The sequence below is a fragment of the Oryctolagus cuniculus genome, chromosome 10, assembly GCF_051225735.1.
Source record: "Oryctolagus cuniculus isolate XC-2025 breed Fujian yellow rabbit chromosome 10, ASM5122573v1, whole genome shotgun sequence".
In the NCBI taxonomy this organism is placed as follows: Eukaryota; Metazoa; Chordata; class Mammalia; order Lagomorpha; family Leporidae; genus Oryctolagus; species Oryctolagus cuniculus.
Genome location: NC_142876.1, coordinates 63038106 through 63064336, shown reverse-complemented (window position 1 = coordinate 63064336; position 26231 = coordinate 63038106). Strand labels below are relative to the sequence as shown.

General features: G+C 48.0%; 1 protein-coding gene across 1 annotated transcript; it reads left to right on the top strand.

Annotated features, from left to right (window-relative positions):
• The first annotated feature begins 16769 nt into the window (after positions 1 to 16769).
• On the top strand, positions 16770 to 23827 carry TMEM200C (transmembrane protein 200C). Its single transcript, XM_002713589.6, has 2 exons — positions 16770 to 17950; positions 20815 to 23827. The coding sequence occupies exon 2, from the start codon at positions 20909 to 20911 to the stop codon at positions 22781 to 22783; it is 1875 nt and encodes a 624-aa protein (XP_002713635.3). The 5' UTR covers positions 16770 to 17950; positions 20815 to 20908; the 3' UTR covers positions 22784 to 23827.
• The last annotated feature ends 2404 nt before the right edge of the window (positions 23828 to 26231 follow it).

Genomic DNA, 26231 nt, shown 5'->3' with positions numbered 1-26231 from the left:
GGATAAATTATTTTGTCCCCATGAACCTCAGTTTTCCTATCGATAAAGCCTGCCTCAGTGCAGTTTTGTTAATAAATACACAGTGCTTAGAAAAATGCTTGGCACATAATATGGATTAGCTATCATTACTATGGTGTTTACTGCTTTTTGTCATTGCTACCACTAGTATAAAGTTAAATTCCTAAGTGTGGAATTAATCAAAAAGTACGCCAATTTTAAAACTTACATTGCATTGCATGCAAATACATTTCCCAAATTTCTGAGCAAGAGAAAATATTATCTTCTGGAAGAAAGTGTGGGATTTTTTTATTTGCCATTTTGACAGGTAAATACAGCTATTGTTAATCTTATTCTTTCATTATTAATGAAATAAATCATTTTCTTATCTATTTGAATTCATTTTCTAAATTATTTTCAATTCCTTTCTTAATTAACTAAAATCTTTATTTTTTCTTAGGTATTGGAAAAAATTTATCTACATTAAGAATGTCAAACTTTTTGTACCAATACTGAAAATGCTTTCCTACTTTTGTCATACACTCAAATTTCCTTTCTTAAAAACATTTATTTTATTTATTTGAAAGGCAGAGTTAAAAGAGAGAGAGACAGAGAGAGAGAGAGAGAGAGAGAGGTCTTCCATCCTCTGCAACAGCCAATGCCAGGAGCTTCATCCAGACCTCAACGTGGGTTGCAGAAGTCCATGCACTTGGACCATCTTCCATTAGCAGGGAACTGGATCAGAAGTTGAGCAGCTGGGACTCGAACCAGAGCCCATATGGGTTGCTGGGGTGGCAAGCTTAACCTGCAACACCACAACACTGGCCCCTGAATTTCCTTTTTTTTTTTTTTTTTTTTGACAGGCAGAGTGGACAGTGAGAGAGAGAGAGGAGAGAAAGGTCTTCCTTTGCCGTTGGTTCACCCTCCAATGGCCGCCACGGCCGGCGCACCGCGCTGATCCGATGGCAGGAGCCAGGTACTTCTCCTGGTCTCCCATGGGGTGCAGGGCCCAAGTACTTGGGCCATCCTCCACTGCACTCCCTGGCCACAGCAGAGAGCTGGCCTGGAATAGGGGCAACCGGGACAGAATCCGGTGCCCTGACCGGACTAACCCAGTGTGCTGGCGCCGCAAAGTGGAGGATTAGCGTAGTGAGCTGCGGCGCTGCCCCTGAATTTCCTTTTGATATTACCTAAAATGTTAAAAAAAAAATTATGTGGTAAAAAACATCAATCATTGTCTTCATAACTTTGGTCTTGGCTTCCTGGGTGGAAACAGTCTAAATAACCTGAGATCTAGTATATATTAACTAGTATTTTCTTAATTTTTTAAAATGTTTGATCTATCTGGAATTCATTCTGGAGTACAGTAAAAAGCAGGGACAAAACTTTTATTTTAAAAAAAAAACTGAATAGCTAAGCTAGTAAGACTTCTTTAGAAATCTTGACCTGCTGACAAAAAAGTATTACCTTTGACATGTTAAAAATCTTTCATTGATTTTCTTATTGTATATATTTTTAAATATTTTATTTTTATTTTATTTTAGAGGTAGAGTTACAGACAGTGAGAGGGAGAGACAGAGAGAAAGGTCTTCTTTCTGCTGGTTCACTCCCCAAATGGCCACAATGCTGCAGCTGCTAAGATCCAAAGCCAGGAGCCAGGTGCTTCTTCCCAGTCTCCAACATGGTGCAGGGGCCCAAGCATTTGGGCCATCCTCTGCTGCTTTCGCAGGCCATAGCAGAGAGCTGGATTGGAAGAGGAGTAGCTGGGATTAGAACTGGTGCCCATATGGGATGCCAGAGCCACAGGAGGAGGATTAACCTACTGTGCCATGGCACCGGTCCCTTATTGTATATTTTTACTATAAAATTACTTATTATGATGTTAGCTATATCTCTCATTATTCAAATTATTCAATACACTTACATTTGCATACTTTGTCAATTTTTTAAGTTAAAAATTACAGATGCACAGAAAGTGGCAGAGAGTAGACAAAGGTTCCATGTATACTTCTCATCCAGTGTTTCCTAAAGGTTATGTCTTATATAACTGCTGCACAATATCGAACCAGGAAATGGACAATGGTACAATGTGAATGTACAGTTCTATGTCATTTTGTCACAAGTATAGAAATCAAGACTCAGAACTATTCCGCCACAGTGATTTCTGTTGTTCTGGTTTATGGTTAAACTCACCTTCTCTGCATGCCTCCCCCACCCCATTCCCCTAATCCACCCAATCAATCATCTGCAACCTCTGACCACCGTTCATTTGTTCTTCCTTTTTAGAATGCTGGCATTTAGAGAATGTACACAAAAGGAATTACGTACCGTGAACCTTTTGAGACTGACATTTCTCACTCATCACTTGAGACCCATCCAAGTTGTTGCTTATATCAACAACTCCTTTTGGTTGGTTTATTAAGTAGTATCCCATGGTGTGAATTTACTACAGCTTGTTTAGCCATTCCACCTATGGAGAGACATTTTGGTTGTTTCCAATTTGGGCTATTACATATAAAGTTGGAATGAATAATAGTGTAGGGTTTTTTTGTGGATGTAAGCTTTCATTTCTCTGGGATAAATGCCCAGACGTGTGAATGCTGGGTTGTATAAGAATCTGTTTAGTTTTTGATAAAAGCTACCACATTATTTTATGAGTGATGGTTATTATTTTATCTTCTGGTCAGCAATGTATGAGAGCTCCAGTTTCTCATCATTATAAGCATTGGGTATCATCACTATTTAAAAATAAACTTGGATCTGAGTCCTTTGAAAGACATGTGATTCGCAAATATTTTCTGTCTGTAGGTCATCTTTCAATTTTTAACATGGTGTTTATAGAGAAAACCTTTTAATTTTGATAAAGCTGGAATCATAGATTGTTTTTACTTTTGTGGATTTTGTGTCATGTTTTAAAAACCTTCACCAAGACCAGTGGCCTCCAAATTTATCCCCATTTTTCTCCTAAAAATTTTATCATTTTGTGTTTTGCTTTAAAATCTGACCCGTTTTTAGTTTCTTGTTTGTCCAATTTTGGTCTAGGTTTGTTTGTTGTCAAGACAGACTCCTGGGTTCTTTTTTTTTTTTAAGATTTATTTTATTTATTTGAAAGACAGAGTTGCAGAGAGAGGTAGAGACAGAGAGAGAGAGGTCTTCCATCTGCTGGTTCACTCCCCAGATGGCCACAACCACCGGAACTGTGCTGATCCAAAGCCAGGAGCCAGGAGCCTCTTTCAGGTCTTCCAAGGAATGCAGGGGCCCAAGGACTTAGGCCATCTTCTACTGTTTTCCCAGGCCATAGAGAGAGCTGGATCAAAAGAGGAGCAGCTGGGACTAGAATCAGCACTCATATGGGATGCCAGCGCTTCAGGCCAGGGTGTTAACCCACTGCGCCACAGCGCAGGCCCTGTCCTGGGTTCTTATTTAAGTACTCCTATTATTCACAAATTCTGAGATTTTTTTCCAGAGAATAATTGGTGTCCCACCACTACTCCTCCCAACCCCACCAAAATTGGTTTGGCTCCTCATACTTCCCTATTACAACACATAAACTTTAGAACATTCTACAGTATCTGCCCCCATCTGCAGTTTCAGGGTCAATCAGCAACATCAATTATCCTACTGTCAGAAGGTCTATGGTAGTCCATCACTACGTCATCATGCCTTTGTCATTCAATTCACGTCATCTCATCATGTAGGAACTGTATCATTTCACATCCTCACAAGTACAATACAATAAGATACTATAAGACCACATTCACAGAACTTTTATTACATTCTATTTTAATAATTGTTCTATTTTATTAGTAATTGTTGTCATTAATCTCTTTCTGTGCCTTGTTTGTAAATTAAACTTTATAAGCAATATGCATATATAAAAAAACACAGTAAATATAGGGTTTGGTAGTATATTTCTTCAGTTGTGGGCATCTGGTAGGGCTCTTGGAATGTGTTGCCATGTGCATAAGCAGGGACTACTGGTCTTGCTTTATCAGGACACAATTTACATAGCATAAAATCCATCCACCTTAAGTATGCAATCCAATGGATTTTAATGTTATTTATTGAGTTGTGTAATCATTACTGGAGTCTCATTTTAGAATCTCTTCATCACCCCAAAGAGAAATCTTCACATGTTCTTAGCCAAAAGGCCAAGAATCAATGCAAAACTAGATATTTTAGGAAAAAACAAAAAACAAAACAAAATTCTTATGCCCATTTGCAGTCACTCCCACAGTCCCAGCTCCAGGTAACCACTAATCTACTTTCTGCCCCTACAGATTTGCCTTTCCTAGATTTTTTTTATGGAAATGTAGTGAAAAATCCAAGACTGTGGAGTTTTGTGTCTGGTTCTCTTCCATAGAGCATCATATCTTCAACTACCCATGTTGTAGCACCTCATTCCTTCTTTCTGCTGAGTCATGCTTCACTGAATGATGTGCCATAATTCCATTCCTTAGTTGACAGGCACTTGAGTTGTTTCCACTTTTAAAGCTATTACGGGGACAGTACTATGGCGCAGTGGGTTAACGCCCTGGCCTGAAGCTCTGGCATCCCATATGAGCACCAGTTCTAGTCCTGGTTCCTCCTCTTCTGATCCAGCTCTCTGCTATGGCCTGAGAAAGCAGTAGAAGATGGCCCAAGTCCTTGGGCCCCTTCATCCCTTGGGAGACCCGGAAGAAGCTCCTGGCTCCTGGCTTCAAATCAGTGCAGCTCTGGCCATTGCGGCCAGCTGGGGAATGAATTAGTGGATGAAGACCTCTCTCTCTCTCTCTCTGCCTCTCCTTCTCTGTGTAACTCCTTCAAATAAATAAATAAATGTTTTAAAATAAATAAATAAACCCATTATGAATGATGTTACTATGAACACTCATACATTTTAGGTGAAAATATCTATTTATGTCTCTTGTGTAGATCCCTAAAATAATGTCGATAAGTTAAAATGAAAAACTCAATTGCCTTTTGATCAGAATTTCATTAAGCTAAGGGAATAACTGAAATCTTTGTAATATTTTTTCCAGAAAAAAAAATGGTATATTTCTGCCTTTACTAAAGTGTTAAGACTTCCTTTCAATGTTTCTTGATGAGTAGAATGCCATCTTCCATTTAAAAAAAAATTATTTGAAAGGCAGAATTAGAAGAAAAGACAAAGAGAGATCTTCCATCTGCTGATTCACTCCCCAAATGGCCACAATGGTTGGGGCTAGGCCAGGCTGGAGCTAGGAGCCAGGAGCTTCATCCGGGTCTCCCACGAGGGTGCAGGGGCCCATCTTCTGCTGCTTTCAAAGTTGTATTAGCAGGGAGCTGGGGCAGAAGTGTGGAGCAGCCAGGACTTAAACCAGCGTTCATACAGGATGTCAGCATCAGTGGCAGTGACTCACCTGCCACATCACAGCACTGCAAGCCACCCCATCTTCTGTTTCTAACTTATTGTTTTCCAATTCCTCCCTCCCTGCTCACTGTTCGCTGTCCAGTACAAAAAGGGGTGTGGTAGCCACTTTCTTCAGTGTCAAGGATGCAACAGTGGACATGATGAAGTAGCAGCTCTCATTGAGCTCACTTTCTAGTTGAATGAAGGGACAATTTGCCTGAACTCTTAAAATAGCTGAAGAGTGGTGGAGCAGTGACAGAGCTTAGTGAGTGAGAATGAGAAATGGAGGAATTACTGCTCTGGGTAGAGTCCAGGGATCTGTCTAATCTGAAAGACCTCTGATATGCAAACCACTCACATTCTTGAGACTAGCATAAAGGTGCTGCTAACTTCAGGCCACAGTACATGGAAGAGGGGTGAGTCAATGTGCATGGCTTATGTAATTGGAAGGACAAGAGGAAAGCTGGGTGAGCCACACTCAGAAATAAAATAAGCTGCAATAAATCAATGCGATTTCTGCTCACAGCCACATCAGTTTGTAAAATCCTATAATCCCTATAAATTCCTTAGGCTTATTATTTACATTATGTAGGCTATTGGTCTATGGGGTTAACTACAAAACTCTAAAAATTGTTGCTGCATTTTTGGGGATGTTATGAGAAAGTTGGTAGCCAGGAAGAAACACTAGACTCTGAGAATGGGTTTGGGGAGAGAAAAATCCCAAAGAGGAGAGTGCACAGTAGTGACTACCAAGAAGACAGGCAATCTCTGCAGAGTACAAGGTGGGTACAGCCCTAGGGGTGTGTAGATGGGGAAGGGTGTCCAAGACACAAGGTGGATGACCCTAAGGCCTGGGAATCCTACAGAGTGGAGGATGCGGGAAGGACCACCTTGCAAGCCACCTAGAGAACTTTGTCAACAACCAGTCCATCAGCAGCAGCTCTACACATAGATACTGGGAAAAAAAAAAAAGAAAATCTACAGAATGCACTCTCCTAACCAAATGCTGAAATAGAAACATAGTAAAGGTGTTTCAATCTGATACAAGTGCACCACTTAGTTTTTGGAAAGAGCTCATGAAATCTTTCTTCAACATTGGACTCTGGGTGGGTGTTGTGGCACAGTGGGTTAAGACACCATTTGAGATGCCACATTCCATGTTGGAGTGCTGGTTCAGGTTCTGGCCCCTCCGCTTTTGATCCAGTTTCCTGCTAATGTGCACCCTGGGGGCATCAACAATGACTCAAGTACTTGGGACTTGCCACTCTCATGGAAGGCCAGGATGGAATTCCTGGCTCCTGGCTTTAGCCTAGCCCAGCCCTGGCATTAGGAAGTGAACCACCAGATGGAAGGTATCTCTATCTCTCCCTCTCAGTGTTGCTCTGCCTTTCAAATAAAAAAAAAAATAAGCTGTAAAAAATATTGGACTGAAAGTATATCAAACCCTCTCTCTTAAAACAAGACAGGCCATCCAGGTACTTGTTTCTGCACAGAAAGTGAGATCCTGAATACAAATAATCAGGTTCCCTTGGTGACCCTGAGCTCCTGTGAGTTCCCTGATGGCCAGGGACTGGAGTAAACAGTACTCTACTAGTGAGACAAAACAAAGAAGGTGCCATGGACACCCATAAGGCCAGGGAAACAACAGCAAAAGATTTTCTCAGGTGAAGAAAATGTGCTGGCGGAAAAAATGGCATTCAGCTGGGGAAAATGCCAACTAATACTCCTGGGGTACTGTCCAGAGAAGCAAGGTATTTAATGAGCTAAATAAACCTGAAAAGCAATGTTGCTGAAAGAGGCCAAGACGGACAGAGTCAGAAAGCAAGCGGGTATTTGTGGTGTAATCACCAAGGTCAATACGCTAAGTGGCAAAAACAAAAATAATGGCCAGTGCAGAGATTTGCAATTTCTGAACCAACAGGATAGCTACAGCCATGTTTTAAAAATTATATTCTTGAAAAACACTGGTGTGCCATAACTAGGTCAAGGTATCCCATAGCTCCAACAGAACAACTGTGCTCTTTTCCAATTTTGAGGGGGGGGAAATGTATTCAAAGGTGCAAAGTTTTAAGGCTTTGTTTCTCCTGTATTTGATGTCTGCTAATATTTCCATATATGAATCTAATCTTAGACGGGTTGTGATGCAATCAAAATCATATACAGGTTATTTTAACTTTGGTATCTAAAGTTCCAAGAGCTCGGAGATCTTCAAGCAGCTTACCTCCTGAAGAAGTCTGAGAATCACGAGTCCAGGCAAGAGCAAAATCCAGAGCTGTACACACCCAGACTCTAGCTTCTCTCTGTTTAGGACATTGTGATGTTACCGTATTTTGTCCAAATCAGTGTTCCCAGTTACACAAGAGGAGTAGAAAAAAATGGTCTAATGAGCATTATATAAATGACATATCGTGCTTTGCGTGAAAAGATGAAGGACCCAATGGACAGGAAGGAATTATTAAAAGCCATCTAGAGGCCGGCGCCGTGGCTCAATAGGCTAATCCTCCCCCTTGTGGTGCCAGCACACCGGGTTCTAGTCCCGGTTGGGACGCCGGATTCTGTCCCGGTTGCCCCTCTTCCAGGCCAGCTCTCTGCTGTGGCCAGGGAGTGCAGTGGAGGATGGCCCGAGTCCTTGGGCCCTGCACCCCATGGGAGACCAGGAGAAGCACCTGGCTCCTGGCCTCAGATCAGCATGAGGCGCCTGCCACAGCACGCCAGCTGTGGTGGCCATTGGAGGGTGAACCAATGGAACTCTCTCTCACTGTCCACTCTTCCTGTCAAAAAAAAAAAAAAGCCATCTTGAACTTTCTTTTAATCACATCATTCAATACCAACTATTCAACATTATGCATTCTTTAAATAGTACATTAATATGTATTGGGTCCAAGAGGTTATGCAATCTGCCCTTGAGATTTTTAAGGCTGCAAGAGAGGAAATCAAATTATCTAGTTTGACTTTCTACAACCTTTAAATACATGGGACACGTTCAAGTGTCCACCTCACCTATGAGGCAAAGAGATCACCCAGGACAAAAATGTACAAAAGCATTTTGTGCATGGTTTTGACATGGTTGAGAACCTGTCCTGCATAGACACAGAAACTAGCTGACATTTTGATGTCTCCACAGGGCAGTAGAGACAGGCACAGAAAATCAGAGCTCCAGCTCTACTGATGAAGTCCTGGAGTCCTGTGACTTCCCCAGAGTTCAGAAGCCTGGCTCTGCGGCCCCAGCCCCGCCAGCAATCCTCACCGGCGTCGGCAGCTTCGACAAGCTGCCAGAGCAATTCCTTTATGCTTATGACATGGGAGTAGCAGACATTCTCTGCCTTCTCCTGCTTCTAGAATAAGCCATTAGACAGACCTATGTCCTGATGAGTTAGCCCCTAAGGTGGCTGCAGCAAACCTCGAGCTTTTCTAACTCACCTCCCTCGGGTCGTGTCTTCTTAGTCTTGATCACATATGGATTTGTCTTTGTAAATGGCAAAAACATCATTTCCTTGACAAAAAAGTGGGGCTGTAACACTGAATGGAATCAAGTTTCCACAAAGTATCATTTTTCCATCATTGCATTAATATTAATGTCATCACAAGTCAGAAGCTGTAAGTGATTGGGAGGAATATGAAGCAAATCTGTAAGACAGTGTTACTTGGTGAGGTGAATAAACGATACTCTTAGGTAACCTGCTGCAAACCCTCAGCTCTTTCTATCTCTACAGCCATACCCACAGCCACACTTTGATCCTTGGAGAGGATGGCTTTGGAAAATAATAAAAATCAAGGCTATTTTTGAATATTATGTCTGATTTTTCTGCATGTCACTTTCCAATATACCATACCAATATTTCGCCTGTATAGGAAGGTCTGTAATCACATTACTTTGCCTGTCAAGCAGCAATGCTGGATTCTTTGTCACTTGAAAAGAAATATTTGTGATTTTTTTCTTATGTAATGATACTTCAATCTTCTTCAGTAGAAAGAAGCCAGCTCAGATTGTTGTAAGATTTGATAGAAATTCAAAACTAGGGGCCAGCGCTGTGGCGTAGCAGGTAAAGCTGCCACCTGCAGCATTGGTATCCCATATGGGCACCGGTTCAAGTCCCGGCTGCTCCACTTGCTATCCAGCTCTCTGCTATGGCCTGGGAAAGCAGTGGAAGATGGCCCAAGTCCTTGGGCCCCTGCACCCATGTGGGAGACCTGGAAGAAGCTCCTGGTTCCCGGCTTCAGATCGGCACAGCTCCAGCCATTGTGGCCATTTGGAGAGAGAACCATCAGATGGAAGACCTCTCTTTCTCTCTCTCTTTCTGCCTCTCCTTCTCTCTCTGTGTAACTCTTTCAAATAAATAAATAAATCTTTAAAAATAATAAAAGAAAAAAAAGAAATTCAAAACTAAATTTAGTGTGTAAAATGTTGTGTGCTTTCCCTTCTAGAACACACACAGACACACATACATGCACACACCCATATAGATGGATAGATGGATGGATGGATGGATGGATAGACAGATGACTTTGGCCTCATTTTAATTATTTCATGTAGCTTTTTATGATTCTGGTAAGATCAGAAGAGTTCCACTGGGTAAAAATATGCTACAGATGCCAACTTCCTAGTTTTATGTATTAGACACATGCATGTTTTGTGATGATAATTTGGGGGAAACAGTTTTCTCTTTTATTATGCCTCTGCATTTATACTCACAAAGAATAAACATATATTCATATATGGGGCCAGGGCATCTGAAAGGTGAATTAAAAGATAATTGGGGGCCGGCGCCATGGCTCACTAGGCTAATTCTCCACCTTGCGGCGCCGGCACACCGGGTTCTAGTCCCGGTCGGGCCGCCGGATTCTGTCCCGGTTGCCCCTCTTCCAGGCCAGCTCTCTGCTGTGGCCAGGGAGTGCAGTGGAGGATGGCCCAAGTACTTGGGCCCTGCACCCCATGGGAGACCAGGAGAAGTACCTGGCTCCTGGCTTCAGATCAGCGCGAGGCGCCTGCCACAGCGCACGGGCCGCAGTGGCCATTAGAGGGTGAACCAACGGCAAAGGAAGACCTTTCTCTCTGTCTCTCTCTCTCACTGTCCACTCTGCCTGTCAAAAAAAAAAAAAAAAAGATGAAAAAGATAATTGGGTAGGGGCAGAAAATTGGCCTACTGGTTAAGATGCCCACATCCTTTATCAGAGTGTCTGGGTTTGGTACCTAGTTCTAGCTCCTGACTCCGGCTTCCTAGGGGTTTGCCACTGGATTCCTGTAGAGTAGGACTCACATGATGGTCTCAGTGGCATGGGTGTGCCATTTAAAGAAATATAAGCCTAATTCAAAACACAAATACTCTAGCACTGTGAGGCTCTAGGGATACGGTGAGAGTGGAGACCAGGAAACCCCTCAGCTTACCTGGGACTCATGGGGTGGTACCAAAAGCCATGTGAGGAACCTTACACACTGTCTGTTGGGTTGGACCCCAACTTCATAGGTAGTTTCTGCTCTCTGTTGCACCTCCAATATTGAATGCAGTGCCTCCAGGTAACAAGTACTCTACAACTATGCACCATTTTCAGTATCTGAATAATGCTAAACAGGCATCAACGTTGGATCCCAAGCAATGTCTGCAAGTGCGACTCCCTGGTTTCCGGATGGAACAGGTCTAGGAACAGTGATATGACTAGATGGGGAACAGGCTCGTAGAAAGGACTCAGCTTGTCCTTCCTTTGGTTTATTTGGGGCTATTGTTCAGGGAGAGCGGGGATGATGGGGGGAACAGAATGCCTCCTCCCCACAGCCACTCGATGCTGTCACTGATCACACTCCCTCACAACTGCCTTGAAAGGGAGGAGTTGGAAGTCACCCTTTATAAACAGCACAACTGTGTTCAAAGACTTAAGTAACTTGCTCAATGTCACAAGGCTGGAAGGGCACAGTTACTTGAATACAAATGGTCTGAATCCCAAGAGTAGAATGTATGTGGCCTTTTAGAAAGATGCTCAGGTCCCAAATCCACTAAGCCTCCTGTTAGCTAGGCAGATTGCTAAACCTGAAAACTCACCAAATTTTACTTTACTTTTCTATTTGAGCTAAAAACAAAAGTGTGCTATCCATTCCAAGAAACATTTATTTGGTGACAGATGTCACATGCCTCCAGGGTCACTATTTGATACAATATTCTCTCTCTCTCTCTCTCTCCCTCCCTCCCTCGCTCTCTTTCATTCATACACACACACACACACACACACACACACCCTAGCTTAGGACAGCAAACCTAGGGGTCTAATAAATTCTGCATGTCATCCTTCCGAGTTTAATGTGCACACAAATCACCTGGTAGTCCTGATAAAATGCAGATGCTGAATCAGCAGATGACGGATGGAGCCCACGTGTCTGCATCCCTAACAGTTGTCCAGGTAATGCTGAAGCTGCTGGTCCTTCGACCACACAGAGGAGCGAGGGCCCAGAGAACCTGGGTGGTCCCTTGCCACTTTTAACTTCTTAATACCTCTGTCAAAGGCATGCGTGGCCACCTACACCGTGGGCCATCACGTCTTCCCTGCCACCTGATCTGCCTCCTACTGCTGTCAAGAAGCACTGTCCTGACCACCCCATTTCCCACACCCAGCACTATCCCTGCCCTCCACTGACCCCAATCCACTCCAGATTCCCAGGTGGGGAAGACCCAGAGTCACGGGCATCCGTTTGCTTTCTTCTCCCAAGGATCTTTTTGTGTACAGTCCTCCAGATTTTGCCCTTTCACCCGGCATGGGCCACTAAGTAGTTTTTAATGACTCTAACTATAGACTGTACGCTAGGAAGACCATGTCCTCTAAGGATCTTCTTTCCCAGGAATACTTTCCCACAGTCGGCTCCTTTTCAACTCTCAGTTCACAGTGAAGCATCCCTCCTTGGTGAGGCCTCCCTGAATACCCAATCTAAATTATCCTCTCCTGCAGCCCTCCACCAGACCCAGCCTGGCTTTTGCTTTCTGCATGACATTCATCAATACTGGAAATTTTCAGGATGGCTAGGAAAGCTACAGCAGTTAAGGTGTCCCTGCCACACCTCAGAGTGCCTGGGCTGGAGTCCTGGCCCCAGTTTCTGACTCCACTTTCTATCCATGCAGACCCTGGAGAGACGGCAGTGATGGCTCAGGTAACTGAGTCCCTGGTGCCCATACAGGAGACCTGGATCAAGCCCCTGTGCTCCAGAATTCAGCCTCCAGCCCTACTGCTGGTGGCTGAAGAATGAACCAGGAGAAGGGAGCACTCCCTCTCTCTTTTTCTCACATAAAAACATCTTTAAAAATCTGAGGTTTTCTCAACTTGTGTTTACTTGTTTATCATCTAAGCCCTGTTTCCAAGACACAGAAACTTGCTTTGTCCTGTTCACCATCCCACTCCAGTCCCTAGGATGTTAACTACAGCAAAGTAGGAGCTCAATAAATACTTGCTGAGTGAATATGCAGCAGCCACACTGCTGGGCACACAAGAGGTACTGAGGAAAATGCTTATTGGAGGTCTCAGAGCTGTCTCCCAAGTAGTAATCTTAGCATCTCGGGATTCCCTGCTGCTGAAAAGTAGTTCTTTGTGTGTTTCCTCTTTCCTGCTGTGTACCCACAGCAGCTCATGTCACAATTAATTTTGAAAGGAGATCAGACACACCAGTTACTCTCAGCTCTCAGTAGGACACGCCATTTATCCATAGTGTTTGCAGATTACACAAAATAATATGAACACCATGAGTGTGGACATTTAGGATATGCTGTGGGAACACGGGGCGCATTTAGTTGTGGGTCACTTCTTGGCTCCTCGTTGACGGGAGTCCCTGTCTTCAAGCCCTTACCAAGTGCAGCTTTGATCTGCCAGCACACTCTCATTTCTCATCTCGGACTTCAAACACTTCACAAGGCACAGAACCCAGCTTTGATGATGGACAAGGAGAATGGCAGAAAACTTCAGGCTATCGGAGAGACGTGAATGTACAAAACTGAATCTACTTAGAAGAGGAAACACTCCCAACAGGTCTCTAATTGAGAGCTTGGTTATCTGGAATAGTAAGAAGGGATGGAGTTGAAGACAGAGATGAGGACTGTCATTGTCACAGGCCATTTATCTGGATCGGAGGTTTAGGGCCTCGTCTGAAGCATTCCAAGGAGCGCTCTTCGGATTCTGCATCATTTCTCTTCCTCATGCTTCGTGGTGGAAGCGTCTGGGCTTGAACTTCTGTAACACTTCTCAGAAACAGAAGAAATGGGCTGCAGCATGACCTTGACAACAGCCTGAGTTTATCCTTGGTTTCAAAACTGGAGTTCTTGAAAGTGAGGCTGTGTTCTCTCTCCTCAGAGGTTCATTTGTGGGGCCCTGGGGATCGGAGGCAGAGGCAAGCGTCTGTCCCTGCAGCTCCGCGCTGTTCCATGGGGAAGAACTAGAAACACAAACCACATAACCTCTAGCCTGGGAAACCCTGAGGCCCAGTGCAGCCCAGCTGTGAAAATGCCATCCTCAGGCTTTCTGGTTCTGTTGCTCAATCCGGGCCTGGCCAGGTCTTCTCTCTTTCCACCTATTCTGTTCCCAAAGAAACCTAATGAGGCTTTCACGCACTGTTGCATTTCAGCCACTTTTGTCCTTTGCGCGTGCCAGGAAACAAGTGTGGGACTACAGGGTACTGTGTGGAGGGGCTGCAGATAAAACACAGGACACTCGGTCAAATCTGACTATTAGGAAAACAACAAATGGTTTTTCCTGGAAGTACATCTTGTGCAATCTTTCAGCTTGTTCCATCTCTGCCTGTAGTTGTGTGCTTAGTTTATTGTCTTATTTTGCCATGCCTTTGTGTCCTTGTGTTCTCTATTGGCAGAGGCATGAAGAGGATAAACAAGGAACAATGGGGAAGGAGAGACTGTAGGTCTCCTTTTCAGGTTAGGGAATTTTCTTCCTATGTAGAGTTGTCATACAATGGCCCAGGAGTACTTCCTGCAAAGTCCTTCAACATTTGGTCTGCAGAACAACCTCTTTGGTTGTGCTTTGGCAAATTTCTAGCTTAACTCTAGAGGGACACATGTTTGAAGTCTGGGTTCTCAAGCAACTGGAATAAAAGCGCCCTGGTTTCCTGCAAAGGAGCACTGGAAATAGCGTTTTTCAGCTCTCTGCAGGGCAGGCCTTCTGGAACAACACAGGGCCCATGTCATGGGGGAAAGGGACAGTTCATTCACAGCCATTGACCCTTCAATCCCATGTCAGGGAAAGGAAATGCGGATAGGGCCCATGTCCATCCCAGTGAATATGAATGGAACAGAACGAAGAGTACCGGATGAGATGACATCATGGTTAAGTTTAATTAGTGTTTTTCATGTGCTAAACATTGGCCTATACCATCTACACTTGATGATACGAGATAGGCGTAAGTGTCATTGTCCCCACTGCACATGGGGAAACTGAGGCAGGCAAGCTGAAGCAATTTAGTTACTTAACTGAAGTAGTAGGTGAGTGGAGGAGACAAACTGGTTCCAGAACCACTCCATCTGCTTCCACAGGCTAAACCCTCTGCAGAGCAAGGTGTGCAGAGAGGCAGGCGCTGTCAGCAGGGAGCCCAAGTTGATTCCACCCCACATCCTGAAGACAAGGGGTTCTAGGTGGGCTAGTGCAGGCCATGGTCTCCCCGTGTGCAGCCCTGGTTGTGCAGGCAAGGCAGCCAGGCCAGGTGGATGAAATGATCAGGGTAGGTCAATGAGTGGTGAATAAATTATAAACATATTGTATCAGGAGTCCTTAGAAGAGCGAGCGAGTGAAAGGTTACAGGTCAGAGTTCAATCTAACCGCACTACTCATTTTCCTCTTCTCTCCCTCACCCCCAGCCCCAACGCTTTCCTTCAACACTCTCTCTGCTGCTACATTCCGAATGTTGTGCTGTGCTCTGAGCTCTGGAGACGCGAGCGAATTATTACGATTAGGCAGCCCTGGCCCTTCAGTCCTCAGCAGGGTGAAAGTGCTCTCGCCTAATCTCAGAAATGATCTGAACAGAACTGGTCGGTGAAATTAGAAGGGAAAGGAACCCAGAGGGGCCGAGAGTATGGTTGTTCTTTTCCAAATAACACCTGACTGGAAAACCCAGGGAATGGATGTTGATCCTGTATTACAGAGGGGATGAAGGACTCCGCTGGAAACAGATGTGATCTGTTTGATTTCCTCTGATACCCTGAGCTGAAAACAAAGAAAATTACTGAACGTGGTAATGCTCAGGTTAAATAGAACTGCACAAAATTGCAAGGAGCTCAGTGTGGAAGGAAGTCTCTGAATAATAAACCATAAATTTCATTGCAGTCATCAACATAAGAAAAAGCCAGCTATGTCCCAAGGCCCAGTGTGTCTTGAAAAAGATTCTTTTCTTTTCCAAATCCCTCAAATGAGTTTTAAATGTGCAAAACGATGGCTATAATTTATGCAGCAATGTGAAACTATTACTGGCTTAATCCACCTAAAATCCTAATGAAGTTCTGCAATATGGTTCTTGTTTATACAGCCCAGCAAACAGAGGCTAGGAACTGCCACCTACGGCCCCTGGCAGCCAGTGGTGTAATGAAATAAAACTACAGGCCCAATCTCTGTACAAAACACCAGATTATCACCGGCATTCAAGAAATCCTGACTTTGGAGCCAAACTTGCAGTAGAAAACAACTAGACCTAGTTATTTCTCCTTTGCAGGGATTTCTCTACAAGGAACCAATTCAGTGTGGGTCATAAAACCTCCCTTTGTTAGGGCTTTTTAAGGTTCAGAATTTCAGCAGGGGAGGGAGGTTAGACTCGTAAAACTCCGATCATAATCCGGACTCAGTCGCCTGACAAAGCACGGCACAGGCCCCCTTCCAATCGGGCAGGTGCAGGAATACCTTCTAGAAAATGACCCCCACCTGACATATCATCCTCCACTTCAAAACACCAAACATGCATCTTTCATTCTTAGTTTGACAAAAGTGTGCGCTCTGGGTTGCAACACAGGGGAATGCTGCGTATCTTGGGAGCAACCCTCTCACCACCGCTGTGGGCAGCAAAGCCCTTCAGTGTGGGTTTTGTGGACCCCTACACCGCGGAAGTCGGGATAGTCAGTATCCCTCCTCCAAATATTCCGATCTGGATCCCCAGTCTTGGGCAGCACTTGCTTGTCTGCCCTCTCTTCCTGAATCTTGGCTGCCTCATTTCAATAGATAATTGAAATCTTTCTTACTTTCTCAACACTCCATGGGGAAATTCCACTTTGCGATTCTCTTTGGCCTGTCATTTTCACTTTGCAGTTGAGACGAGAGGGATGAGCTAGGAAACAGCATGTCTCTCTCGCTCTTCCCTTCTCCCTTTTTTAAATGACGTAGGGAGTTTGGACATCCTCCTTCTCCCCCCCACCCGCCACCCCCACCCCCGGCGCTAACCCCGATTCCTGGAGAATTCTCGTCTTCCTTTGCGCGCGCTTGCCGCTGGCCGCAGCGGGCAGAAAGGGCCCCCGAAGCCCCCGGTAACCTCGGCGGAGCCCCGGGGTGCCCGCGCCCGGGGAAGTCGCCCCGGTCCCGCTGGGGCGCGCACAAAGCCCGGCTCGGCAGAGGCGCGGCCACCTCGGAGGCTTCCGCGCGCCCCGCGGTGCGCCTAGCCCAGCGGGGGTGGCTCCCCTCCGCCGGGGCCCGAGTTCGCCGGGGGACAACTCACTGTGTTCGCCGGGCGTCCGCACTGCAAACTCCCGAGCGGGAGGGGGCAAAGTCGAGACTGAGGCGCGCAAAGGAGCAGAGGCTTCGAGAGAGGAGGGACGGGAGGGCGGGCGTCCGGGGCTCCCCTCGGATCCCGCCAGGGTCCCCATCGGGCGGGGGAGGGCGGGCCTTCCCTCCCGCGGCCCCCGGCCCGCTGCTCAGATAGGTAGCTGGCTCAGACGGCGCCGAGGTGCCGGCGGGGGCAGGTGCGGGTCCCCGGGCGCCCCGCCCCGGGGGCTCCGCGCCCGAGCGCCCCCTCTTCCCGGGCGCCGCGCTTCCGAAGGGGCGGGCGGCGGTGCGGGAAGGAGGCGGGGGCGGGGAGTCTGGGGGCCCGCGGAGGGGACGGGGGGCGGGGGCGCACGGGCCGCCGTGCCGGGCCGGGTATCGCCTGCCATCCTGCCGCAATTTCCCTGTGTCATGGCTCCGGTCTCTTAGCAACGGCGCCAGTCCGGCCGCCCCGAGCTGCCGCCGCGGGCTCAACTCCACCCGGCGGAGCCCGGCGCGCCGCAGCCACACAAAAGAGGCGCAAGGGCCTGGGACCGCGCGGCCGCCCGGGAGCGACGCGGGAGGGGCGCGGGGCGCAGGAGGAGGAGCGGCGCGGGAGAGGAGGGCTCCCAGGCAGGATGCAAGATGCGGAGGACCTGACACTTCTTGGAAACTCTTGGAAATGGCTCCCGCCACTGCGCCGGAGGGGGCTGCGAGCCCGGGGCGGGCGATCGCCCCCGCGGGGCTGCTGAGCCGCGCTCACACCGAGGGCCCCGAGGCGCCGTGCCCGCGCTCCGCCGTCGGCTCGGGCTGAAAAAGTTTCTCCATGGTTCCTTTGTGTCGCCCGGGCGCCCGCTGGCCGGCCGCGAGCTCCCCCGCGCTCCCTGGGTAAGTGAGAGAGATTGTTTGCTTAGACTGCTGCCATTTTGAGCAAATCTGCCGGGGCTCGGCCCCCCGGCCGCCCCTCCCCAGCCGTCCTGCCCGCCAGCCGCGCTCCTCGGGCTGGGGTCCCGGCAGGTTTTTTCCCCGGGCTGGCCGACCCGGGATGAGCTGCCCGGAGACGGCGAGTAGAGGACCTCCCTCACTGCGCTCCTGCCTGTCTTCGTTCCAGAGGCGGACTCGCAGCGGCTGCACTCATGTGACTCCAGCCTAAATGAGCAGACCCGCAAGACGGGCCAGGGGTGCGCAGCGCTGCCCTCCCGTCCGTCCGGGAGGGGGCTGAGGGCTGGGGGTCGGGGACCGGGGGCCCGGCACGCCCAGCCTGCGGGCATCGAGCGACAGACGCCCCCCGCGCGGGGCTTCATCCGCCAGGAGCGGAGAACTTGAGTGTCTGTCTTGGAAGCAGTTGTATTTTTAGACCTCCCTCCCTTGCTTCCCCCATCCTCCATTCCTTAGGCACGGGGAGACCTGCTCCGGGCTGCGAATGGCGAGAGCAGCCGACCTCCGCCGCTAAGTTTGTTGTCTTTCACTAGGGCTCCAAGAAAGCCCTCGAAACGGGGCTCTTCCTGGGCAGCCGACCCTTGTCGGTGCTCCGTGTCAGGTGGTGAGACCATACAAAGGAGTGAAGCTTTCCACAGAGCCGAAGGAGTAATAAACTAGGGAGTTAATGACTGGCAATTAAACCGATTCCAGAGATTTTCTGTAGACGACTGTTGAAATGCGTTTCCACCTTCCTGACGTGCTCCCCAAGCCAAGGCTGCCTTGCCGAGGAGAAATATCAGGGGGCGCCTGCCTTCCCTGAGTCAGTCGCTAGCATCCCGGTGCACCGTGCAGTGCCCCCTCTTCTGGGAGAGAGCCCCCCTGTCGGTGGGAGTCTGGCTTTGCTCCTAAGATGTCTGGTCCTTCCAGGCTTCTAAGGTAACCACGGATCTCCGGATCATGAAAGATGCTGGAGTCTGGAGACCACTTTAACAGCAGCCTCAATATAAACGTGCCGATTTTCTGGGGTAATGGGTAGACAGTAAGCTCTTTTTAAAAAAAAATTTTAAGCAGTCTGTACTTTCTGATGCAGTGCTTCCTTAAGACAAAATCTTAAAGGTTTGTAGATGCATTCTCTACTGAGCCCTGGCTAACCCACCTAGTGTTTCTCTTTCCCAGAACCCAATGAAGTTCCAAAGAGATATTGATGTGCAAAGAGCTCATGACCATTTGCTTTCAAACCCATGGAGAATAAGGAATAAGGGTCCAAGCTTTTTCACCCAAGCACCAATTAAAAGCAAAATTCCACCTAAGTAATCCCATATTTTCAAAGTGTAATTTACTCTAAAACATGCATTATCTTGGAAAGGATAAAATACCAACCAAGAGGCTTGTGAGTGGTATCTACATCCTTCAGCTTCATACAATGCCCTTAATTTTAGCATCTCTATTATAGGAGGGAACACAACCAATGGAACAAAAAAAAAAAATGTTTTACTCTGAGGATCCAGCAGGAGATTTTTAGAGGCTGCCACACAGCCAGGAATATGCACCAGTGAATTTACCTCCCCAGGTGTTATTACAAAGAATGAAATAAACTTCCTAAGGACAGGCCATTGCGTGTTACCACCATCCCCCACTCCCCAACTTTCCCGAAAATGACCTCATGAGAGAAAGATGAAGAAAACAGCTTTCACTTGGGGAAATGCTGTTCTGTACACCATCCTGAGGATGTGGGCTGTTTTACCTGGTTAATTGCTTACTCATTTAAATACTGAGATGCTAAGGAGTGCTGTTGGCACGCTAATAAAGGGCAGGAAGCTATAATGGCAGAGTGGCTTTTTTAAAATAAAAATTTTAAACATCACAATTTCCCCACATGAGAAAAATGATTTTTTTTTTCTTAGAGAGTCCATGAGACTCTCAAATTCCCTGATGAAATCTAGCACAGGATATCTTTAAGGGAGTTCCTCTGGGGGAAGAGAGGAGGCCAGGGGGAAGAGCTCAGTTACATAAGCAGTTACCTAAAACTAAATATTCCACCCAAAGAAGCTGTCCAGATGTTGCAGCGTGGAGAGGAGACAGCGGTGAGAGGGATCTGCTTGCTTTTAACTGCAGCAACCAGAACGAACAAACAACAGAGCACTTGGTGAAGGCAGTTATTGTCAGAATATTGACATAGTTCTGGTACTTTCCCAGCAATGAAGTGCCTATTGATCATCTGGAGTGAACAAGCCACCTGCCTGCCCGCCCATACCCTTTCATTGTCATCCAGTGGAGTGCATTCCGTCCCCTCTAGACAATAGTAACTTCCCTGACTGTTTCATAACTTTGGGCTCCACACTGACTGACACATCCCTCAGCTTAGAGACTTGAAACTCCTGTGGCAGTTCCCTTGGGAGCTCATGCGGTTCCTGCAGGCCAAAAACACAGGCTTGGCGGACAAGACCTTAACCACTGCTTTGAGTCCCTACATTGCGTTTCTTGTAGTGGTTGACACTCCATTGGCTGCCAGACAGCAGGACTTAGCACGGACAGCCAGGATATCACCTGCAGAGTGGAGTGTGTGTGTGTGTGTGTGTGTGTCGCAGGGGGTGGGGTGGTTGGGGAGATACCTTCCTGCCAGTCCTCGGGTTCCCACTGGTCGGTTACTGCAGGAGCACTTCTCTTCCCTCCTGTCCCCCTCCACCCCTGCTCTCTACGGATGCGTTCCTGGGGGAAGGTCCTGGGGTGGGGGCGCGCATGGACTGGGGTCTGGGAGCCGGGCCAGTGCAGTGCGTGGGACATTGCTGCAGCCATGCCCACACTCTCTGACTGTCTTGTCTGCTTTGCAGCAGGAGGCGGTGGTGGAGCAGCTAGTGGGCAGCTGGCGGCCCCCCGTGCACGAGCCTGCGCCCCACGGCTAGCCCCGCACTCCACCAGTTCGCCATGATCGCCACTGGCGGCCTCCTGAGGATTTCGGCCAGAAAGCAGGATCCCCTGCGTCCTCCGAGCCAGGTCCCCAAGCGCAAGAGGAAAGCCAAGAAGCGGCGCAAAAACGACGTGGTGGTGGTGAAAGGCAAGCTGAAGCTGTGCTCCATCTCAGGGCTCATCGCCCTCTGCGGGATCCTGGTGCTGCTGGTGGGCATAGCCATGGCGGTGGTGGGCTACTGGCCCAAGGCCCACGGGGCCAACAAAGAGGGCAACAAACAGCTGCCGCCCGCGGGCAGCGGCCACCGCGTCCTGGCCGCGGCCAACAGCAGCAGCGGCGGCGGCGGCAAAGACCTGCCCAGGAGCCCCCACCCGGCGACGCTGGCGGATGGCAACTCCAGTTCCGTGGGCGCGCCCAGGACCACGCCTCCTGCGCGATCTGCAGCCCCAGCTTCCTCCTCCTCGAAGAACATGGGATTCTTCTTCCGCGTCTTCTCGGGCTACCTGCACTCGGACAAGCTCAAGGTCTTCGGGCCGCTCATCATGGGCATCGGCATCTTCCTCTTCATCTGCGCCAACGCCGTGCTCCATGAGAACCGGGACAAGAAGACCAAGATCATCAACCTGCGGGACCTCTACTCCACCGTCATCGACGTGCACAGCCTGCGCGCCAAGGATCTGGCCGCCGCCGCTGCGGCCGCGGCCGCAGCCGCGGCCTCCTCGTCATCCTCCGCCCCCGCGACGGCGGCCCCCGGGGCTGCACCGCTCAATGGCTTCCTCAGCTACGTGCAGTCGCGGAGCCTGGAGCTGAAATCCGGGAGCTGCAGTGGCGCCGGGGACGCCTTCGGGGCGGCCACGTTGCTGCCAAGGGGCTCGTGGCCCCACCCCGCGGCGCTGGGCGAGGGCAGCGGCGGCCGCGGAGCCAGGGGCTCTGGGTCTCCGCCCGACCTGGCCTCGTCCCCGCGCGGCCCGCGGGAGCCCCCGAGCCTGGCCGAGGCGGTGTACAGCATATACCGCGAGCGCTCGAGCGTGGCCAGCCGTCGCCGGGCCACCGCCGCCGCAGCCGCCAGCGGCAGCAGCAGCCCCGCGCCCTGCAGCCCACCCGAGAGCTGGGGGCGCCAGAGCACCGCCAGCTCCCTCGTGGGCTCCTCGCTGAGCGCCTTCGCGCTGCTGCCCTTGCAAGGGGACCGCGACAGGGACGGGGATGCGGAGGGCGCGAGCTGCAGCTGGCAGAGGCCCCCCGGGGAACGCGGCTCCCGAGAGATCCCGCGGGGCGACCTCGACCTGAGCTTGAGCGACCTCCGCGGGGCGGAGGGCGGTGCGCGCTGGGCGCACGGCGAGCAGGAAGAGCCCGAGGGCTCGGCGGCTGCGGTGCACACCGCCAGGGGGCAGGGCAGGCGCTTGCCCAGGACCGGCAGGTACGCGGCCCTGCGGCGCCGCAGCACCAGCGGGCTCCCAGACTACCGGGCGCCGCCGTCTCCCGAGCCCCCGCCCTCCCCGTGCAGCGCGGACCCTGACCCCGGCCTCCCTGCGCCCGCCGCCTCGCCCCCGTCCCCGCGGCGTCCGGAGGACTCGCCCCGCGCTAGGCGGGACTCGCAGAGCTCCCAATCGGACGACGCATCCAGCAGCAATAAGGGCTACACCCCGCTGCGGGAGACCGGCACCTCCTTGGAGTCGGTCGTGGACGCAGTAGCCGGGAAATGTCCAGACTGTGAGGCCGCCACCGCCACGGGTGCCGAGCAGAGCCCCCCAGAGCATCCCAGCCAAGAGCCGCCTACAGCCGAGCTGCCCCCGCCGCTGCAGAGGCGGTTTACAAACAGGGAGAAACTCTTCATGATCTCCCGCTCTCCTGCCGTGGGGGTGGAAGACGAGCTGGAAAGCACTGGCGTTTAGCGGGGAAGGGAGCGAGAAGAAATGCACACTTGAGTCAGTGCATTGACCCTTCCCTGTTTCCCTTTGTGGACTGATCCGAGGAGTTCATTCCATATCCAAAGAGCTGCAGAATGTTATCCTTGAATTGCGTTCACAGATTCCTGTAGATAACTCCAAGCAATTTTTTAAAGACAAAGCAAACTAGTCTTTTTATGTCCGATGGTGATTGTATGTTCCATGCAAACCAAATGTATTAAAAGGTCAGCAATCTAGTAGATAAAATTCTCTTAATTTTCTTAGGATGAAAATAATATATTTTTGACAGTAACCGTGCACTTTATGCCAACTTTTTTTCTTTTTATCCCTAATTTCCCTGACTCCTGCCCTCTCCTGTGGATTTTGTTCATAGCTGCTTGTGAATGACAAGCTTTTTTTCTCCCTCCCTTTGCGGAGTGTAAAGGTTTGTCTCAGTTCTCTTAGAATTGCTCTTAGTAAATGAAGTTAAAGCCAAAAGCATGAGTAATTCAGGGAAGAGCATTTTCCTTGCCCCAACCCACTCTCTCAGCCCGTGCAAATGTCCAAAGTCCTCAGTTTTTTTTTTTTTAAATTGTATTTTGCATTTTGCCACAGGGTATGTTGTGTAGACCAGAGGGCTCCAGGAGCCAGATGGACTGTTAACTTTCCTAAATTTGCAGTAAAAATATCAGGTACACCGTGCTTTAATGAGTATTATCACACCTGTATTTAAAGTAGAATTAATATTTAAAAATTTTTTTAATAAAAGACGTTTCCAAACGGTTAAACATAATATTGCCTCATTTTGCCTTGGAACAGATACTTCTCAAACACAGTAAACATTTAACAGTTCATCTGGTAAAGCTAAACTATTTTGTTATGACACTGCTTCTATGAGTATGACGGGAGCTATCTTCCCCCAGAGTATTCAGCACCATCATTGCTCAATTTCCAGTATATTTTTAACTTAGGATACAGGGTAGCATTTAACATTTGGGAATTTCTCTTTCAGAGTGCAACGTTAAATAAATAGTCATTTTCTATACTGCTTCTGGTATACCTCGGAGTATTCATTTACAGAACACTGGGCTTGATAGTCCCTCCCATCCTCTTGGATTTCACTATTTAATGTTAAGTTCATGGTCTTGAATCCGTGGCCAGTATAGGCAAGAAGGTGATGTCCTAATAATTTGGAGATTGTTTACACTTGATCTTATTAAAAGTTCATGGGCTAATTTGTGAGAACTGTAGACAACAGTTGTGTTTCTGGTGCTTCTTCCTCAGAGTGCTACCTGAGTCCCTTGGGAGTGGTATTATTTTGTTTTGGCCATACAAGCTCTTCAGTTCAAGGTAGCCAAGAGGGCACTGCAGGGGGTTAAAATACTGCTTTTAAAGGAAAACTGATGAAAGCTGTGGTCATGGTGGTCCTGTGGAAGGAGTGCAGATTCAGGATGGAGACTGGACCCCTGCTCTTGGCATTTGCTCACTGTGACGTGGCCTTGAATTTGTCACACGTGCACGTCTCATTCATCTGATGAACATACTTCAAGAAGTTTGTGGAAAAAATAGAATAAAAAGATAAGCTAACTGTGGTGCAAAATCATTTTGCAACCCCTGCATAAGTTTTTCAAATATATGCAACTAGACATGCCTCACAGGGGTATGCGGTGCAGGGAGCAGGGTGGAGGCTAAGATGAGGGCTTCAGTGTCCTAGGCCTGGAGAGCACATGGCCCAGAGTGTGGATTCAACCAGAGGTGGTTATCATCACTACTGCCTTTATAATAAGCTGCCTGGGGGCACGCTGTAGAAGGAGACTTCCTACAACCTGGGCTGGAGCAAGCCTCAGCTGCAATCTGGGCTTTCCACTCATGACCTGCATAACCTTACACAAATCGCTTAATCCTCTGGGCCTCTGGTAAATAATGTAATCTCTATGATCCCCTTCAGCTCTAGAAGCCTTACTTAAATTCAGAGTATTGGCTTTGTCCAGGATCTAATCATACTTTTGCACACACAACTTGGCAAAGAGTGAGAATATTTCATAAACTATTTAGTGTAACTTTCTATAATAAATTAACAAAGGACCTAGTTTATTTCCAGATTATATCTGCTTTAAGCTAATAACTCACTTTAAGGCTATAGATTCATTTATGGGGCTCTTCTGTATAGCAAAAGTGGGTTTTCACCTGTGTGTGTGACCAGCATGTGTAATGAGAACTCCAGGTAGTAGTACATTTTAGCAGTCCCAATTGCTTTATAACACTTCCAATAAATTACCAAATGTCCCTAGGTTTTCCTCTCCATTACCTTTCATATGGGTCTGTTTTTACCTTGAGAAAGTTTGTTGTTTATTTAAAAAAAACAGTTTCTGGTGTTAGGATCCTACTGCTGTCCTCAGAAAATGCACTCTAGGACAATCAGTAAATAACGAAGCAAAAACATCTTAGTTCAGTTAAAGAGAGGTGGAGAGAATAATGTTTATCCCTTACAAACTTTAGAAAAATAGATGCTGGTGTATGACCTTGATGGCTCATTTACATGAATTCAATGAAACAAAAGCATCTAGCTCCTGTTGGTCTCATATACCCAGGCCCTCTGAAATGAAATGACATCAGCAGGCTAACTTGGTTCAGTAGAAGTCGTATCTGTCTTAACCACTGTGCAAATTTAACCAGACTTTCTCCTCTGAAGATAAGAATGATGAGTTCAGTTTTCCAAATCTTGGGAGGAGCCCGAGACTTCTCAGGGTTTCAGAAGGAATTTTCGGCACTCAAGACCATAGTAACTGCCAGTCTTAACTTTCGTAGGAACAGAAATCCTCAGCAATAATGATGCTCATTTTTCCTTACCTATATTGTGGGCTCTGTGCTGTTCCACAAGTCTTGTGATATTATCTCAATTAATCCTCACAGCTACTCGATTGCAGCAGGATTATTATTATCCTCATTTAGAAAGACACTGAGGTGGGATGTGGGCAGGGAACACTTGCCCAGGACTACAGAGCTAGTAAGCCGGGGAGCCAGGGTTCACTCAGAGTTTTGAGGATATAAGGGCTTGTTGGCAGGTGCCAGCTGAAACTTGCCTTTTTGTAGAACGTTGAAGTATTGTCTCTCTTCTCACATTCCCACTAGATCCTCTTCCAGACCCATTGTTGGAGATATGCAGAGAAGAGTTAGAATGTACAGTAGGTAAAAAGCCAGAGTTTGTGTTGATGTCTTTGGCAGTCACACGGTTTTCTTGTAACTTTACAGCATTAATTTTGGAATATTTAAAGGGACTTTATAGAGCAGGTCATGGCCGCCTCTCACCTTCTATTTGTAAGTGAGATTGCTAAAACTGAGACAGATGGGGCGATTTGATAGACAGACAACAAGGCAGGACTAATATATTGAAATATTTGCAGCAATTGGCCATTTCTCCTTAATTTCTATTGTGTCCTGGCTGGGCGACCAT

Bases quoted from the DNA above. Each gene is read 5' to 3' on its own strand.
- TMEM200C (XM_002713589.6), top strand. From the start codon at position 20,909: ATGATCGCCACTGGCGGCCTCCTGAGGATTTCGGCCAGAAAGCAGGAT.